The sequence below is a fragment of the Plasmodium vinckei genome (assembly GCF_900681995.1).
Source record: "Plasmodium vinckei vinckei genome assembly, chromosome: PVVCY_12".
Lineage (NCBI taxonomy): Eukaryota > Apicomplexa > Aconoidasida > Haemosporida > Plasmodiidae > Plasmodium > Plasmodium vinckei.
This window is the reverse complement of record NC_051304.1, coordinates 705,811-725,675: the sequence shown is the minus strand read 5'-3', so window position 1 is coordinate 725,675 and position 19,865 is coordinate 705,811. Positions and strand designations below refer to the sequence as shown.

At 24.1% G+C, this 19,865-nt stretch overlaps 7 protein-coding genes across 7 annotated transcripts; 5 read left to right on the top strand and 2 right to left on the bottom strand.

Annotated features, from left to right (window-relative positions):
• Nucleotides 1-861: 861 nt before the first annotated feature.
• Nucleotides 862-3,804, bottom strand: PVVCY_1202040 (chloroquine resistance transporter, putative; the record flags this gene model as incomplete). Its single annotated transcript, XM_008625214.2, has 13 exons — nucleotides 862-938; nucleotides 1,052-1,106; nucleotides 1,197-1,241; nucleotides 1,335-1,427; nucleotides 1,522-1,578; nucleotides 1,670-1,720; nucleotides 1,840-1,922; nucleotides 2,026-2,101; nucleotides 2,239-2,310; nucleotides 2,412-2,544; nucleotides 2,659-2,752; nucleotides 2,863-3,213; nucleotides 3,714-3,804. The coding sequence occupies 13 exons, from the start codon at nucleotides 3,802-3,804 to the stop codon at nucleotides 862-864; spliced, it is 1,278 nt and encodes a 425-aa protein (XP_008623436.2).
• A 1,148-nt stretch (nucleotides 3,805-4,952) lies between these two features.
• PVVCY_1202030 (Cg3 protein, putative) lies at nucleotides 4,953-5,807 on the top strand (the record flags this gene model as incomplete). Its single annotated transcript, XM_008625213.1, has 1 exon — nucleotides 4,953-5,807. The coding sequence occupies one exon, from the start codon at nucleotides 4,953-4,955 to the stop codon at nucleotides 5,805-5,807; it is 855 nt and encodes a 284-aa protein (XP_008623435.1).
• A 1,179-nt stretch (nucleotides 5,808-6,986) lies between these two features.
• On the bottom strand, nucleotides 6,987-9,506 carry PVVCY_1202020 (heat shock protein 110, putative; the record flags this gene model as incomplete). The annotated part of the gene is made up of 1 exon (XM_008625212.1): nucleotides 6,987-9,506. The coding sequence occupies one exon, from the start codon at nucleotides 9,504-9,506 to the stop codon at nucleotides 6,987-6,989; it is 2,520 nt and encodes an 839-aa protein (XP_008623434.1).
• Nucleotides 9,507-12,791: 3,285 nt separating this feature from the next.
• On the top strand, nucleotides 12,792-13,418 carry PVVCY_1202010 (Cg8 protein, putative; the record flags this gene model as incomplete). Its single annotated transcript, XM_008625211.1, has 1 exon — nucleotides 12,792-13,418. One exon carries the CDS (start codon nucleotides 12,792-12,794, stop codon nucleotides 13,416-13,418), a length of 627 nt encoding a protein of 208 aa, XP_008623433.1.
• A 903-nt stretch (nucleotides 13,419-14,321) lies between these two features.
• On the top strand, nucleotides 14,322-15,240 carry PVVCY_1202000 (inner membrane complex protein 1d, putative; the record flags this gene model as incomplete). The annotated part of the gene is made up of 2 exons (XM_008625210.1): nucleotides 14,322-14,360; nucleotides 14,530-15,240. 2 exons carry the CDS (start codon nucleotides 14,322-14,324, stop codon nucleotides 15,238-15,240), a joined length of 750 nt encoding a protein of 249 aa, XP_008623432.1.
• Nucleotides 15,241-17,032: 1,792 nt separating this feature from the next.
• Nucleotides 17,033-18,355, top strand: PVVCY_1201990 (heat shock protein 90, putative; the record flags this gene model as incomplete). The annotated part of the gene is made up of 1 exon (XM_037634648.1): nucleotides 17,033-18,355. The coding sequence occupies one exon, from the start codon at nucleotides 17,033-17,035 to the stop codon at nucleotides 18,353-18,355; it is 1,323 nt and encodes a 440-aa protein (XP_037490716.1).
• Nucleotides 18,356-18,480: 125 nt separating this feature from the next.
• Nucleotides 18,481-19,344, top strand: PVVCY_1201980 (heat shock protein 90, putative; the record flags this gene model as incomplete). The annotated part of the gene is made up of 1 exon (XM_037634647.1): nucleotides 18,481-19,344. The coding sequence occupies one exon, from the start codon at nucleotides 18,481-18,483 to the stop codon at nucleotides 19,342-19,344; it is 864 nt and encodes a 287-aa protein (XP_037490715.1).
• Nucleotides 19,345-19,865: the final 521 nt, after the last annotated feature.

The window sequence follows — 19,865 nt, the reverse complement described above, 5'->3', positions numbered from 1 at the left end:
AAACACCGATTTTGTTTTTAAACAAATTATTCATTAAAAAAAAATGATGATATACACATAATTAAAAGAAAGAGAAATGAAATATTGTAAAAAAGAAGGATTTATGAAATATATGGCGAAAGATATTTCAAAAATCTTAGCACAAGACTTCTTATATTTTTTTAATTAGGAGTTAAAATCTTGATTATATTTTATTAAAATAATAAAAAAACAAAAAAAATATAATTGTAATACCTTCTAAACAACGAAAATGTTCTATACATGAACAAATAAGGATATAAGACAAAAAAAAATATAAAAAAATAGAATAATAATTTTTATACATTTATATTTTTTCGGTCTTTTTTTGTATGTCCACACATACATAATTATATATATCCGAAAGAAAAATAAAAAAATTTAAGAACCTTGTGTGCACATTTAAAAAAAACTTTTTTATTTTTATTTCTTTTCTCTTACAAAATATGATTAAAATTAAAAAATCTTTGGTAATCTGATTTTTTAATGAATAATATAAAAGCATATAGAAAAATAAGTTAATTCAGACAAATATTTTTTTAAAAAATGAAAAAATCACAAAAAGAGCAAACGGTCGAATTTGTATATAATAACAAAATATCAGCAAAAGTTAATATTTACAAAATATGTATTAAAAAGCCATATATGCAAATATTCAAAATCTAACATATAATTTTCATAAAAGAAAAAAAAAAACACATAAATTTTATAAAATATAAATATTTATGAATAAATGTAAAATAGTTCGATTCAAAAAATACATATATTTAATTATTAACATACTCTTCTTTGTAACTTTATGTGGCATTTAAAAAAAAATATTTAATAAACTTATCATATCTATTATGCTGTTGATGTTTCTATAGAGGTTAATTCTGGTTCGTTTCCATCGGTGTTTTCTGCTTTTAACATTTTTCTCTCTGCGTTAAAAAAAAATAAAAAAATATTAATGAGTTTTACACATAACATATGTAGACACAAGATATGTATAAATACAATTTTCCACTTTTATTTAACTATTTTTAAAACTAACTTTCTAATATGATATTTCCAATTCTGTAAATTATTGTTCCAAATAAGTAGCCAATCTGTAAGAAAAAAAAAAAAATTATATTAAAAAAGAAACTATTACTAGCTATATACAAAATTATTAAAAAATTTTATTTCATATTCCTTACCAAGGTCATGAAATCCAATAGTCTTGGTTCTCTTACAACATCGCCCTATATAAACAGGGAAAAAAGCATATATTATAATGATAAAGTAAAAAAAGGGGAAAACTATTTCGAATTTTTTTAAGTTATAAAATATTTTACCGCAAGAAATTTAAAGTAATAAGCTATTGTTATGGCTGGTCCTTGTATACAACTAACAATGGTGTATGTCATTGTTGAAAATTTATCAATGATCTAAAAAGAAAAAAAAATAATAATAATTTTATATATTTTTTGATATAAATTATGATATATTATCTGCATTTTTTTTTCATTTTTTTTGTCTTACAAAGCAAGCAAGTAAGTTGTCACATATATTGAAAAAGGAATATGTTAAAAAGGTTTTCTGAAAAAGATATAAAAAAAATTAGATAATTTTGTTGAATATTATATTTTATTCACTATTTTGTTTTATTTTTTTGATTAAAATTAATTACCCATGCTCCTTCACAGTTGTCACACATTTTAAGCATGCCAACACCACAATTCTGTAAAAAAAAAGAATACACAAAATTAGTAATAAACATGATTGTATAAGTATATTATAAAACATCAAACGAATAAATATATGTGAATTTCATCTTGAGAGTATAAAATTATGTCCTACCTCAACGATTGTGTTTTGTCCATAAAATAAACATTTTATACCGTCATTAATGTTTGGGCCCAATTCAGAGAATGGCATATAAACTAAAAAGTGAAAAAATGAAAAATAACAATTTTGTAAACAATAATCTAACTAAAAAAATGGTATTATTATTTTTCAAATAAACTGAAATTTTATTTGCATTACTTTCTTTCAAAAATGAAATATTATAGACTGGTAAAACTAAAAGGGAAGTAAAAAGTTGAAACAAAGCAACCATAGCCTAATAAAAATAATAAATTAAAAATTGTTATGAAAATTTTAACATAGTATGATTATTAGCGGTGCAATAAGTTTGATAAATTTTCCTATCGTAATTTCACTATTTTTTTCGCATGTCAATTTTGGCATATTGCTTACATTCAATTTTATGATATTTATTTTGTGTTTTTTGAAATAAACTTCCTTGGTCATGTTTGAAAAACTTAAAGGCTATAAAATGAAAATTGAAAAATAAAAAATATTAATAAAAAGTGAAAGGAACGAATATAAATTTGCAATCTGTTCATTGATTATTATATTAGTAAGCTTACAATTAAGGAGCAAATCATAATTAAGTTAAAAATAATTGAATTGTCACGTTGGGTTTCAAAAGATAAAACAATTTCTACAATGGCTATAGTAATAAGTATAATGGAAGCTCCCAAATAGTTAAATAAGTGATATCTAAGAGTAGAAAAAAAAAGGATAGTAGTAAAATGTATAAATTTTAGCACGGACAAAATTTGTTGTTATAAATATACATGTAATGCTTGCCATTTTTTAATTTCGATTTTTTACCTATATCCAAGGAAGATGAAACAAAAATACATATTGATTGGAATATTCATTTGCAAAATAAATGATTGAATGTTTCCCGTTGTTCTTGTGAGCCCTTAAAAAGGAGAAGAATCATAAGGGTGTGTATATCATATATATATGTGAGTAGAGGCCATGTGTTATTTTAAAGCTTAATATGTGATTTTCAGGATAAAATTAACATACCAATCATGCCAATTATAACTGTGGCGGCATCTAATAATGATATAAGGAAAAACGCCAACGTATTTCTTTTTGGGTTTCCATTACTAGATTCAGATTCGGTTAATGATTTACGGTAAAAAAAATAAATTGAATGGAAAATTACAATACAAATACTGTTTTGTACTTCTGAAGTAACAAAACTATAATTTCCCATTCTATTCATGATTCTTTTTGCAAAAACTTTATTCATTACACAGACACATAAATATAATATGCTTAGTAAATAAACATAAATATTATTTCTCATTTCATTTCCAATTAGTTTGAAAACTTTTTTGGCTTTATTCCATCGTGGGTTAGTTCCTATTTCGCCTACAAATGTGTTTATTATAATAAGGGGAATGTATATGTATGCTTTCTATATATGGGATGTGTTGATATCACTATATATTTATCGTTAGCATAATAATAAGTTTAGGGTAACTAGTGATATATAAGTCGTAATACTACTACCATATCACTACGCCCTTAACTTTTTTATTAAGTTTGCGAAACTTTTGTCAAATATAATTAAGCCACGTTTATGTCTCAAACATAAATATTTGGAAGGGTTATAAGAAAAACAAAACGAAAAAAGATAAAAATAAGACAAAAAACTATAATTTAATCACTAATCATGCGTCAAAATACATAATTAATTCATCATAGTTTATTATCCCTTCTAAATTGAGTATCTAATGTGTTATCATTTCAATTTGTTTCTCTTAAATCCCCCTTATTGTTTGGCTTCGAGCTTAATTATTTGATATTTTCATATTTGTTTTGTTTCATTTATTTTTATTTCTTCTTTTTTAATTTTATTTGGTTATTACTTTCACTGCTTATTAAACTGTCCAATTCTTTATAGCGGTCATCATTTTTCACATTTTTTTTTTTATTTTTTCCTTTTTTCATTACTGTCATTATTGATACAATGATTTAGTATATTTTAAAAAGTTGATATATAAATAATATGTCTTGGTTTTTTTTACATATAAGTGTATAGCTTATATTAAATATATAATACTATTTTTCAATATATTATTTTATTCTCAATGTCAATTATATAATTAGGTAATGAAAATAATTCATATTATCTATTATATTATATAACCTAATATTAAAGAAAACATATATAATATATTTATTTAAATTAGTATAAACTCTTATACTATATAAAATAAATAAATATAAAAAAATTAAAGTAATAGTGTATTAATATAATTGGTTATATATATTTTTTTTTTAACGGATGATATGATGGTATTCAAAATGGAATATTAATATTTTCCATAAAAAATTATTATATTACTAATATAATAGTTCAAAAAAAATAAAAAATAAAAAAATATAAAAACTAATTTTTTTTAGAGTTTTAAAAATGGTAAGGAAATCAATATGAGTGCTTATAGTAGCTATTATATGCATATATTAGAATTTTATTATCCATAAATTTTTTTTCCTTTTCATATCAGCACTTTTTCTATATAGGAGGCAGGTCGTATTTCCTAATACTTAGGATTATTATTTATATAGGGATATTATTATTATTTTTTTTTTTTAATCCAATAAATATATTTCTCCCCATATAATTTATTATTATTTTTTTATACCCAATTGCTATACGGGGATTTCCAGTACCTATTATATATTATTTTTGGTCGACTCCTAATAAAGCAAACAATTTTATTCGACCTATAATAATATTATAGCACAGGGGAAAATATATCCTATTTTTTTTATGCTTAAAAATATTTGACTCGGTTTTTAACTCATTTTCAAAATTTGGAAAAAACGGAACATTAAAAAAAAAATATAAATTTTCGAAGTATAAGAAAAATTTGATTATAAAATGCATTTAAATAAAAATATCGTCGGAATTGAAAATAGTAAAGTCTGTTAAAGGAAAGTATAAATTGAAGGGGGGGGAAAAGGAAAGGATATTCCCCAAGAAAAGTAAAAATAAAAAACTAGCCAAACTATATCATATAATATTTATTTATTTAAAATTTATATGATATGCATTAGCTTGTATAACAACGCTGGCAATATAAATTTCCATCCTCCAAACCATGAATAAAATAGTTTTAAGGAATGTTAGTAAAGTAAAGGGAGATGGAATATTTTATAAGTCTTATATAAAGTTTAATTTGAGGAAATATGAAAATATAATAAATTTTGAGACCAAATTAAATTTTTCAACAAATAAAAAAAATGAAGAAAATCCATTAAAAAAAAAAAAAAGTATTTTTTTAACATGGAAATGTTTTGTTTTTAATTTAGGTTTATGTATTCCTACATTATATTTATATAAATTGCAATGTGATAAAAAAAATGGTAGAAAGAATCATATTGGAAAAACAAGGGTTGAAAATATTGGAAAACCATTAATAGGTGGGAATTTTACACTAATAGATTATAATGGAAATATAGTTACAAATCAAACATTTAAAGGAAAATATTGTTTAATATATTTTGGGTTTACTTATTGTCCTGATATTTGTCCTCAAGAATTAGAAAAACAAACTATCGTTTTTGAAAAAATATCAAAAAAATATGGGGATATAGTTACACCTATTTTTATTACTGTAGATCCTAATCGAGATACAGTAGCTCAAATCAATTATTATTGTAAATCTTTTAATCCGAAATTAATTGGATTAACTGGAACAAAAGATCTTATAAAACATGCTGCCAAATTATTTCGTGTATACTACAATGAGCATATTACTGATATGGGTAATACAAATCAAACTGTTACTGATCAAAATAAATACAATTATTTAATTGATCATTCTATTATTCATTATTTACTAGACACGGAAGGGAAATTTGTAGATTTTTTCGGTAAAAATTGTACAATTAATGAAATGGTAGACCGAATATCTCAATATCTTGATGAACATATAGCTAGCCAAAAAAAGTGAGAAAAAAAAAGCATGATAAAATATGGCATACTTACTCAGAAATGACCATTTTTATGATGTATATGGCACATAACTTATGTGGGTTGTGTATGTACAAAATAGGTCGAAATAAATGCACCTACGATGTTTTCCCCAATCTATTTGCATAGCTGGCTATGTAGATAATTACAATGAGTTTGTGCATGCATATGTTCATTATATGGATATGCGTATTTGTCTACTAGTTTGTTAATAATGAAACATAAATGAGAATAATTTTTTTATAAATTAATAAAAATTATATCATCATATTAGTATTTATATTTTTTGTTTTTTCCTTTTTTTTTTATCAATAAACCTCTCTATTATTTGAGTAATTTAGCCTATTTGGGTAATTTAAAAATATAATATTAAAAAATGAAAAAATACGTAACGAAATAAAAGTAGGCATGCATATTATATGTATGTTTATAATAACTAATTCGATGTGTTGTCATTCGAAATATTTCGATAAAAGAGATGAATAAGTATTTTTTTTTGTAAGTTAATATATTATTTATAGAATGTTTTTTTGAAATGTTGGAAATTCTGGATAAGAGGAACAAATTTTAAGCATACCAATAAGGTCAATTAATATGATTAAATTTTATTTCAAAATAAAAATAATAATTGGTATAGAATTTTTCTTAGCTTTTTATTTATTTCTCCACTTTCTTACATTATAAAAGTGAAAAAAAAGAATTAAGAAAAATTACTCAATTTATGAAAGTCCTTGAGTTACAAAATTTATGAGCATATATATTGCATATGCAAATATATGTGCACATTTACATGAATTATAAGAAAAAAATATGTTTTTATAAAATAAAATATAATTTGTGCATAATAATTATGCAAAGATTAGATATAATATATTATATATACAACTATAAGCACATGCAAAAAAAGATAATACGAGCATAAAATGCATATATATATATGAGTAGTATATATATATATGTATATTGCATATTTTCTCTCATATAAAGATTCGAATTTTATGAAAAAACGAATAAAACCCTGAATCAATAGGGCAATGAAAAATACATAAGGCACAAATAATGTCCAAAATATATAAGAAAATAAGTATAGTATATAATACACACATATGTTTTATATCTATATAATATAAAAGATGGTAATTATTTAATTTTCTTAGAATTATTTATCACCAGCCTCAGGTTTTTCTTCGCTCTCATTGTTTTCAGTTGCTTCATTTTCTTCAGTAGCTTGCTTTTCTTCATTTTTTTCATTTTTTTTTTCTTGTTCCAATTTTTCCTTTTGTTTTGCTAATTCTTCAGCTTCAATTTTTGAGAAATATTTTTGTGCCATTTGTGTAACATCACCAAATTCCTTTTCAATATCTTTTAATGTATAAACAGGTGGTTCATATAATTTTTTGTTTTTTTCTTGTTCTTGTAAAGAGTCAAGTGTTGATAACAAATTATTAGCTTTTGTTATTATTTTTTGACTTTCATCTGATGCATGTTTTTCACATTGTGTAATAATATTTTTTAAATGTGATATAATATTTCCTAAATTTTTTTGTTTAGATGCATAAACATCATACCTATAAATTATATCTTTTATTCGTGCTCTTATTTCTTCTTTTTTAGTTACAAATGCATTTTTATTTTCATCAATATTATCATATATCCAATTTTCAACATCATCTAAAGCTAATAAAATAGAATCTCTTTCATCATCGACTACAAAATCTTTATACATACCATTCATACGATCTCGAGTTTCATAAATAATAGTTTCTAATTCATTGATATGTTTTAGTCTTTCTGCTTCTAAGGTATCACTATGTTGCATATTTATTTCAGCTTCACTGAAGTTGTATATATCCTTATTAGTGTATGTTCCAGGGGGAGATATTATTTCGAGAGGTATAGTAGTATAGCATGTTTGTATCTTTCCTTCTTCACCTTTTTTCAATTCTGTTTTGCTAGGGCTGCTACTTGGAGATTGTGATTTATCTTCACTTTTTGATGGAGATTCATTATTTTTGTCTTTTGAATCATCAGCTGATTTTTCTTCGTTTGCCTTTTCTTTCTCGTCTTTTCCTTTTATAACAGTTTTTGAAACTGTTTGAGCTCCCAAAAATGTAAATACATCATTATTTGAAAATGTTGCCATAACATGAGATTCGACAATCTTATCATTTTTTTCATTAATTTTAACAACACAAGAACCCAATTCTTTTACACAATTTTCTGGAAGATCAGTATTATCTTCATAAAAGGCTGTTATTTTTATGTTACCTTTATCTGGTATAACAATTTTGCTTACTTTTCTTCTTATCGAATCAGTAGTATATAATTTTTCAACTTTAATACTTGCTCCAGATTTGTCATTCATATTTTCCCATTTCACGCTAATTGGGTGGTGAACTTTTTCAATACATTCGTATTCCTTTACTTTGTAATACTTACTTTGCATAGCAGCAGATAATACACATCCTCTAGCAACAGACTCATCTGCTACTAAAGTTTTTGATAAAGGTTTATTAAAATATGATTGTAGAAATTTTTGAATAAATGGTATTCTTGTTGTACCTCCTAAAATTTCTACAGATTGAGCATTTTTAACATCATCGATTTTACTAATAGCTATTGCTTTATCTAAAATATTTTTCAATTTTGTTAAGAAAAAATTTGAACATATTTCTTCATATGTTTCTCTATTTATAGTACCTTGGCAATCTAAATCTTCATGTAAGCATTCTACATGTATAGATGTTTCATTGTTTGCCGATAAAACTTTTTTTGTTTTAATTGCTACATCTTGTAATTTGACTCGTACTTTATTATTAATTTTTGCAGTTTCATTATTTTTAGATATAAAAGTTTTATCTAATTTTCCGTTTCCCATTTCACTTAATTCAATAGGACCATTACTATATAATGCATTAATTTTATTTGTATTTATAAATAAATTATTTATATATTTTATTAATTCATTATCAATGTTTCGTCCTCCTAAAGTGGGATCTGCTATATCACATAATATTTCACATTTGTTTGAGTAAAATTTAGCAATACATACATATGTATTTGCATAACCAATATTAACAAATGCTACTATCGAACCATTTTTTTCATTAAATTCTTTCATTCTATACATACCATAATCTAAAGCAACAGCAGTATTGTCACTGATAAGTCTCAATATATTAACATTTATTATTTTTGCAGCTGCTGCTAAACATTGAATTTGATTATTAGTATAGTGAGGGGGGTAAGATAAAACTAACTCATTACATTCTTTGCCTATATATTTCTCTCCCATTCGAATTAAATATAGTAATAAAGTGGCTATTATTCTAACTGCACTTATATTTTCTTTCTCATTTTTGTACTCTACATTATATCCTAAATAGCCATGTTCACATTCAACTAAATCACCATATGCTTCATTTAATTCTAAGTCATCTAGTTCTAAACCTGCTCCTACTTTTCCTAATACATTTTTTATATTCCTACATGTATTTCGGAAATTTGATTTGACCTTTGCTAATGCATTATCACCTATCAATCTCTCTTTTTCTGTAAACCCAATTAAGGTGGGTGTTAACCTTTCTGATATATCATTTCTTACAATATTTATAGCCCCTTTGTTTATAGTTGCAACCACTGAGTTTTCATTCCCTATATCTATTCCGAGTACTGACATATTTCCCTTTTTTGTTCGTTTTTTGTTTAGTTACAAAAATGAAGCACGGAAAAAAATTACTAATCAGTTCTATGGGAATGTATAAGAAATGGAAATACAGCTTGTATATTTAGACGATTATATATGTTGGCAAAAAAAATGTGAAAATATTTTATTAAGTGTATATATAATATCTATGTGAATTTGTAATATATACGTTAGGGATGTCGAAATAATCGTGTGCCTTTGTAGATATTAAAATAATTATGTTTTTTTGTTTTTTCGATTATTTTTATTTAATGTGTTTTAAAAATAGGAAATTTTAATTTAGTATATTAATTATTTAAAAAATTAAGATATGAGATGAAAAAAAAACAGCATGATCCAAATTAAATATATATATGTTACTTTATGTTTTATTGTGAATTTGTTGTTTTTTTTCTAAGAATTTTAATTTTATTTTTGTTTAATATGTTTTGAAAAATGCAAATTTTATTTTAGTAATTAATTACTTAAAAAATTATGTAAGTTGGAAAAAACAGCATGATCCAAATTAAATATGTACATATTTACTTTTGCTATATTACTATATTTTTGTTTTTTTTCAAAAATATATAATTTTATTTAATATGCTTTGGAAATAGCAATTTTTAATTTAGTACATTATTTTTTTTTAAATTAAGATATATGAAGTGGAAAATGAAATATGGTTCGATTGAACACATACATTTATTTTGTGCTTTATTGCTATATATTTTTTTTCTTTAATTTATGTCGCTAACTTCGAGTATTAATAGTACCATTGGTGTTTTTTAAAATGACCGGCAAAAATTGAGAGATAACGAATTAGGTATAAAACTCACATATTGCCTGCCTATATATATATAGGTATTTATATTTATATTTTGTTTACTGCTTATATATTTACGTCGGAGGTGCTAATTAAAGCTATTAATAGATGGTATGCATGCTATAAATATATTACTGCTTGGTCACTATATATTTTTTAAAGGTATGCTAAAAGGGGTGGAGAAAGCAATATGCCATTCCATAGGTTACGCGGCACCCTATATACGTGAGGCTAGCAAGGAATGCTACATATAATAATAAATTAATATATATATATATATATATATATATATATATATATATATATACATACATACATACATTTGTAGGCAAAAATTGCATGTATTTATTTATACTGTTATATTGCAACGACATATCTATGCATATCTTTATGCAGGTATAGCTTGAATATTATAAATTGCAAGCCAGCATTTTTTAGTATTTGCTATATTGTTCGTGGCACTAATAAAATATATTCGCTTTTTATTTTTTTAAAATATGTATGTTTTATTTCCACAACACTCATTTTAAAAAATTGGGTGAAATATTTTTTTTATTTGAAAAAAATATATATATTATTATGAAGGATTAAATGGAAATTTTCTATATATTCAAAAATTTTATAATTATTTATTACAAACGCATATTTTATTTTTTCTACATAACAAATAAATAAAAGTAACATTATGTGCTTAAGGCAGCTTAGTATTATTCCTATATACTATAAGTTTGCATATGTAAGCCCATTTCCATAACCCTAAAGCATATACTAACTTTATTTATATAATATATACGGGTGTGCATGAACCTAAATAACATATTTTTTTAGTTTAACCGTTAAACATTTTGTTTAGCATTTGTACAGTTTTTCATTTTTAAAGAAACTATGAATTTATGTTCTGGTTTTAATATATCTATATAAAAACCAAAAATACGTAGAATACAAATATGTTAAAATTTTATATTCTATAGAATAATATATAGTGATAATAATATTGTATCTTTTGGGTTTTTGTAAAATACTTTATTTTTTAAGAAATATTATATACGAAATTAATAATAAGACTTTTTGTCCTTATGCAACTTTACGTTGTTTATTATTTTTTATGTAAATGAAATAAAGAATTTGAAATATTTTTGTTCATTATATCTTTGTTGTATATTAATCACATATATATTAAAATAAAAATATATTCGCATATTTAAATATCCTTTACATAATTCAGAAATATAATAAAGGGTAATATTTTATATGTCTTTATATGAATTATTCATCCGTTCACGGTAGAACATATTTAAAGTCATTTATTTTTTGTCTTTTGTTTAAATAATTTAATAATTAGGTGAGAATGAACTCGTAAAAAATAATATCCTCATAAACCATTGAAAATATTCAATAATATTTTTCTCATTTTTCAACCAAACGGTATACATACTACTATATATGGGCATAAAAAATATATGAGTACTCATGACTCTCTGTACAGACATATATAGAATATAGTACCATATGGAGTAATGATTGAATGTGTATGTTTTGCCAATCTGTAGCATTAGGTATATATACTATTTCCTTATGTGTATAATAGAATAATATTTTTACTATGAATTAAATATTGTGCATTCTTCTTTTGTTCTTTAATATATGCAAACTCAAACAAAATACTTCGTACTCCTATTATTTTGGCACTATATATAAACTTTTTAACATGAACAAAAAAGGGGTAAATAATATGTGCACATTTGTTCTTTCAGGTTTTTAATACCGTCCAAATTGGACGAATGTTATTTTTTCACTTATATAAATGTATCAATTTTTTATGAACAATATATATTTTTTTAATTTAAATAATAATATGTTATTTTGTATAGTTTTGTTTATTATTGCAAACAAATTTTGTAATATACACCATTATTACAAAGAATTCTCTAAAATATTGACCTTGGAACATTTTTATGTGCAAGAAAAATATAACTGAAATTTGGAATAACTATAAAAAAAACGATATCCAAAAAATATTTTCATAAAATTTAACGTGTGTATTATATTTTTTAGTGATGAAATTATTTATACAATAGCAATATTATACTAAATATATACATGTTTATATTCAAATGCATTAAATAGTTAAAAAATTATTAGTATGACCTCTTTAATGCAAAAAAATATTTATTGCTATTATTTTTTCTTTTAAATATATTAGTTTTGAAAATGTAAACGTGATAAAATTTCATATGCATTTTTTGCGAAATGTTTATTTTGTCACAATAAATTTCACGAAAATTATATATCTTTAATATTACTTAAAAGTGTAATACTTTCACAGTATATGTTTATAATACATATATATGCAAGTATTTGTACCATGCATACATATTTCGTATAGTTATATAATAAAATTTTGTGATTTAGCAATATTATCTTAATAATACAATTGTAATTAAAAAAGTGAAAAAATGCAATTGTATTTAAATGGGAAAAAACAAATTTGTATTCGTATGAACAACAATGCCCATAATGTATTTAAAAGATATGTTGCATCACAACCTTTAGGAATAAATATTCCAGAACCCCCTCCAAGAGAATTTTTACCAAATGGCGAACCAAAGAAATATCGATTGAATCAAAGGTATTATAACCATAAATATGATTGGGAAAGGTGGTCATTAAGACCAGCAGGCGTTTTCCATACTTATTTGCATGGTGAATTTGCAAAGGACCATAAGCCACTTATGGCATGGCTATTACAATTTCCATTGCCATTAGCTTTTATTCCATACTTTTTATTTGCTTTTGGTTTATCCTTTACATTTCATCATGTATCATATCTCGGAATAAAGCCAAAGAGATTTACAGTAGAATGGGTAGAAGCTAACAAAGAGAGAGAGCGAGCTGAAAACACAAATCCTGTTACACGATACCTTGATAGAAGAAGAAAAGAAAGAGGTCCACATTGGATTCTTGAAGATTATTTGCCTGCACACCCATGTTATTTACATATGAGCCAATATCATCATGATACTGAACTCCTTCGAAAGAGAGAAGAAGAAGCCGCAGAAAAGGAAGACAGTAGTGATGATTAAAAGCAAACCATGAAGTTATAACAATTTTTAGATTGCACATGAAATCATATACACACATCCATATAATACATTTTTACATAAAAAATTATGTAATTAATTAAAGTTTGTTCAATAAACGAACTATTTTATTAATGTATAAAAAAGTATAATGATGTGCAATTATGATCAATAATAATGTAAAAGCAATGCCCGCACATTTATCATTGCATTTTTTTTGTACACTTGTAAATTTATATACGTTTTTATTTTTAGTTAAACTTCATATACGAAGTGATACACATGTTTATAGCTAAATTCAATGTTTTTTATTTGAATAAACATGTATAAAATTAAAATTAATAATATGTTAATTAAATTAGCCAAAATAGCCAAAAATGCAACGCTTTATGGCTATTTTTCTGAACAAAATAGAAAAAAAAAACGAAAAAAAAAAAAAAAAACTTTCGCTATTTAAGTCAATATATATGTGTTAAACATTTTCAAAAAACATACATAATATTGAGCTGATAAAAAAATTTATTCCACGAATTCAAGCATTTGAATAGAATTGTCTATACCAAGTAACGTTATTAAATTTTTTTATGTTGTTACGAAAGTTTATGTCTTAATTATAATATGGATGTTATTATTAAAAAAAAATTATAAATAAAAGGCAACATATATATACATACATTTGTAACATATTAATACACACAGTATGTTATGTGTAAACTAAAAAAATAATTTGTCATGTCATTTGTGTGTTTGTGCTACAAATAATTTGAAAATATACTTTTACATATTAAAAATTATTGGCATTCCCAGGAAAAAAGAAAATATATAAATTATAACATTTTTTTGCTATATATGCATAGGCATACATAAACATTTCTGGCGATTAAAAAACGATTTGTATTGTTGACGATGGAGATGCTATTACAAGATATTAATGAATGCACAAATGTAAATTATTAAAAAGGAAAATAATCAAACGATAAAAGCAAAAGACAAAAAACGCATAATATATTTTATATGTACACTGTATATGTTGTATGCTTATTTATTTACCATATTATATATTCATACATTATTTAGCTCATCATGTCCTTATTTTCATTTTATTCGTACGCAGAACGACGAAGATTCCATGGGAATAAACACAAAGAATGATTTTATCAATCAAGAAAATGAAATGCACGTAAGTGTAATAAAGCCGATCACAAAAAGAGTCATTCATTGTGAGGATACAAAAATAAATGCATTCTATAAGCCAGTGGAATTGGTTGAAGAGGTTAATACTTATGTTAAAAAAGGAGATGAATATCTTGTAAAGTTGTATGAAAATATTAAAAAATTATATAAAAAAAATAGTGAAAGTAAATTAAAAAGTGATATGGGATTGATGAAATATAATGCCCAATATAACATAAGCAATAGTGTTGAACAAGATATAAAAACTGATAATGTTCAATTTAATTTATATAAAGAATCCAATAATGGCGTACCAAAAATAGAAACACTTTTTATACCAAAATTAGAAAAAAATATTGAAGTTGTTAATTGTTTAAAAGAACATATAAATGTTGATTATACATATTTAGTTCCAAAACCTGTAGTTATACCAGTTGATGTTCCTATACTAAAATTTAAGGATAATTATAAAATTGTACCAATACGGAAAAAAATTATTCCACGTATAAAATATACTGATGAAGTTATTTATGTAGATTGCTTTATTGAAAAGCCTTATATAGTTTATGACGACATTATATTGCCAATACCATGTGATGTTCCAATAGAAGAAAATAAATACATTGATAATGCTCCCTTAATATCTGAATAGTAATTCTTTTACATTTTGTCAATGCATATAACTATTTTCTTATTATCATAAAATGATGATAGGAAATTTTTTCCACAAACAAAAAGTGTATGCCTATTTTATTTTTTTTTTATCATCAATGATTGTTAATGTAATAAAATTTGTATTTGTTTTAATTTAAAAATATTTCCATTCATATGTTCATTATCTAAATTTTAACTAATTGTCTTACGATGTTGTAACATTGATCAATTGTTATACATATATGTGTGTACATGTGCATATATAATGCAAAATAATTGTGTTAATATAATTATATACACTAACTATATCTATAATAAGCTAATTTTGTTTTATTCAATTATAATACTTTTTTATGGTTATTATTCTGTATTATTTATCTTTTCCTTTATCATTCCATTATTATCATGTATACATTAAGAAAAAAGTAAATTAATTAGATGAAGAAAGCAAAAAAAAAAATTATGAGCCGTCTCATTTAAACATAGAAGAAAAAAAGGCATCTCAAATTTTAGTAATATGGTTAATTGTGCAAATGCTTGTATATATAAATATGTCTGTTTTATCATTTCTTCATATTTTTAATTCAGTCGCAAAATAAATGTTTTAAATAGGAAAATTATTGTATCTATTTATATATTTAGATTGAACAAAATCTAAAATAAACAGAACAAATAATAATAGCACTATTATATGTAATGCAAAGATATTTACAATAATGTGAAAATAATAATTTATGTAACCATATTTTCATTTGACTAATGCATTGATACAGTTCTAATGTGAAAGAGTGAAATGGGGATATACTATTATGTATATATATAATATAAGGATAAAAAAATATTTATAAAAATAGACTTAAGGTAATGAAAATAGTTATAAACATTATTAGTAAAAAAAATAGAAAATAAAAAATTCATGAGAGAAAAAAATGGTTGACCCGCATATGAAATATAAAAATATGCTTTGCTGCTGGCACATAGGATTAATTATTTTTTTTAAGATTTTGAGTAAATTTTTTTTTTAATTTGTTTAATTCTGCATACTTTTACATATATATAATAATACTAATATGCGCAATGGATTGAAGTTATTTTGATACTATGAAATTGCGAAAAAAGCAGAATTTTTATAAAGATAAAAAAACAAGCAAGCAAACAATCTATATATACAAAGGTAATAGTAATAATAATATATATACCACATTTGAAGTAAATCATAATATGTTGAAAAAAAAATAAAATATAATCAAATAATAAAAATATAGAAAAAACATAAATGAAAAGAAGTCAAAAAAACAAGAAAAAAAAAGGACAATTAATTTGTTGATGTATTTTGCTATAACATTTGTAACATATTATATACCCGCACATATTTATGTATGTGATTTCCTGTATTTATAAAACAAATATTTTTAATTATGTAATGAAGAGAAATGACAGTAAATTCAGAAGATGAAATATCAAATTCGGAAAATGAGGATAACGATAAATCAGTAAAAGATAATGAAAATGATGAGGATCAGGAAAGTGCCGACAACGATGAAAATAGTGAAGATCAGGAAAGTGCCGACAACGATAAAAATAGTGAAGATCAGGAAAGTGCCGACAACGATAAAAATAGTGAAGATCAGGAAAGTGCCGACAACGATGAAAATAGTGAAGATCAGGAAAATGCCGATAGCAATGAAAATGATGAAGACCAGGAAAGTGCTAGTAACAGTGAAAATGATGATAAAAGCGAAAAAAGCCATTTTGAAAAAAAGCATACAGAACTTAAAGAAAGATTAAAAATGCTAAAGGTAAATAGCAATAGTATAAGCAATATTAGTGGGGATAATAGTGGTAACAATCATGATAATGAAAAAGGTGACTCAAATAATAAGGGAGAAAATTCACCCATATCAAAAGAGGAAATGACGGATGAAAAAAAAGAGAGGGAAAAAAAATATATGGAACTTAAAAAAAAGTTAGACCTTTTAAAATTAAAAAAAAAACTCGCCAACAACGAAAATAGAAATTCATTAAAACAAAATGATGAATCATACAATAATAATATAAATAAAAGTGAACAAAATAGTAGTGCAGAAAAAAAAGAAACATTAATAAAAGATAAGGAAAAAATGCGAGAAACATTAAAAAAAAAATTAGAAAAATTAAAAAGGGAAAACGAATTATATAATTATGAAAAACAACAAAAAAAAGACGAATATAATCATAATAGAGATAGTAATAGTAGTGATTATACAAAACAAAAAAAACACAAAAAAAAAAGACGCAGTAGTACCAATGAAAATAGTGATAGTTATCATGATAAAAATAAATATAAATATGATGATAATAAAAGAGGGCATGAAAAATATCGAAAAACGGCAATGAGATCTTCATATGGCTCGACATCTATAAGTAATGATAGAATGTTAAATAAAAAAAGAAGAGACAACTCACCAAGTAGTCATTCTTTTAGGAAAAAAGACAAACCCCATCGAAAAAGAAGTCGTACTCGCAGCAGCTCCCGTAGTCATAGCAACAGGAAAGGGGGAAGAGGCAAACGACGAAGAAGCACATACAGCAATAGTAGTGGGGAGAGCAAATGGAGAATGCGACGAGTTAGTAGAAACAGAAAAGATGGAAGGAAAAATTATGATCATAGCAAAGGCTATGACAATAGACGAAGTTATAATAGATACAAACGTTCCGAATCACGCTATTATAGTAGCGACAATGACTTTCACAAAAATAAAAAACGTGATTTATATGACGATAGGCATTCAAATTATAAAAGGGGAGAAAAAAGTAGCTATAAATATTTATATAATAAAAAAAACGGCGAAAAAATTGAAAAAAAATATCATCGTCTCCCTCTGGGTCATTATGCAGATAAAGAGAGTTGGAATGATTATACTAATTGGCTACAAAAAAAAAATAAATATAGATTTGATTTGCCTTTTGATCAACATAAAATATATAGACGATCTCAGTCTCTATCTCCAACAACATGGGAAAATATTTTGGAAAATTCCGTGAGTAAAGATAGCGATCAAAATGAAAAACATAAGAAAAAATCAACAGATGATAAAAAAGAGAAAAAAAAAAAAAAAAAAAAAAAAATATAACTCTGAAACGGAACACTCCGAGTTAAGTTCACACAGTGAATATTCTTATAAAAAGAAAGATAAAAAAGAAAAAAAAAAAAAAAAAAAAAAAAAACACTGAATTGACATACAGTGATTCTGAATATATGGACAAAAAATATAAAAGTAAAAGTAGTGTAGAAGGATATAGCAATTCTTCTGATGAAGAGTACAAAAAGAAAAAAAAGCACGATAAAAAAAAAAAAAAAAAAAAGAAAGATAGAGAAAAAGAGAAAAGCAAAAAACATGGAAGTCATAAAAAGGATAAAGATAGAAAAAGCAAACGTAAAAAAAAGTATGACGATTCAGACGACAATATAGGAAAATCAAATAGTACTTCAGCCACATCCTTGTCTTTTCTATGTGAAGGATATGACTCACTAAATGAAAAGTTGGATAAGCGAGGTGCCTCTAATTCTATTGAAAAACATAAGGATACGAAAAAAAAAAGCAAAAAAAAAAATAAAGAAGACGAATATAAGAAAAATCAAGAAAGTAAACAAAGTGAACAGTCTGAAAAAGAAGATCCTGAAGATTACGAAAATGAAAATGGAGCAACGGATGATGATACAGATAGTGTAGGACCAAAGCCTCTCGATATAAATGTAAAATTGGCAAATAAACAAATGGATTATGGTGGTGCTATGATGCCAGGAGAAGGGCAAGCAATAGCACAGTTTATTCAAAAAGGAAAAAGAATACCAAGACGTGGTGAAGTTGGATTATCAGCTGAAGCAATAGAAAATTTTGAAAGTCTTGGGTATGTTATGAGTGGATCAAGACATAAACGAATGAATGCAATACGTATGAGAAAAGAAAACCAAGTTTATAGTGCCGAAGAGCAAAGAGCCTTAGCTATGTTTAATTATGAAGAAAGGGCAAATAGAGAAAATGCATTAATAACAGATTTAAAGGAAATTTTAAGAAAACAAAATGAAACTATATTAAATGAAGAACAAAATGATACCTAAATTGAATAAATCATGAAAAAAATTGTTGCCATTTTTTTGTAGTATATGTATATGTGCAACTAATACTTGTTTTGGGGAAAAATTATTATAACGCCTTTTTGAAAGTGTCGTAATAAAAAAAAAAAGAAAATGAAAGGATACCCAAGCAAGGATTAACCTGATAATAATGTAGAAACAAACTTCAATGCATACTTATGTAGAAAGTATGCACATATGTATAATATATATGTATATATATTATTTATCTATTTAAAAAGAACAAAACATAAAAATAAAGAACCGTAAAATCTGCATATTATCATGATATACATAATGATTATTAAAGTTAAAAAATAAAAAAAAATAAAAAACGAAAAACATACATATATTTTTTATATATGCATAGAGTGAGGGAAAAAAAATTAACTCATGGTTTTAAGTTTACCCGTTTTTTTCTTTGTTTAGTGTATGCATCATCTTTTTTATATAATATATTTTTTTTTATTAAATGAATAAATTGTGAATATACTTATATTAACATG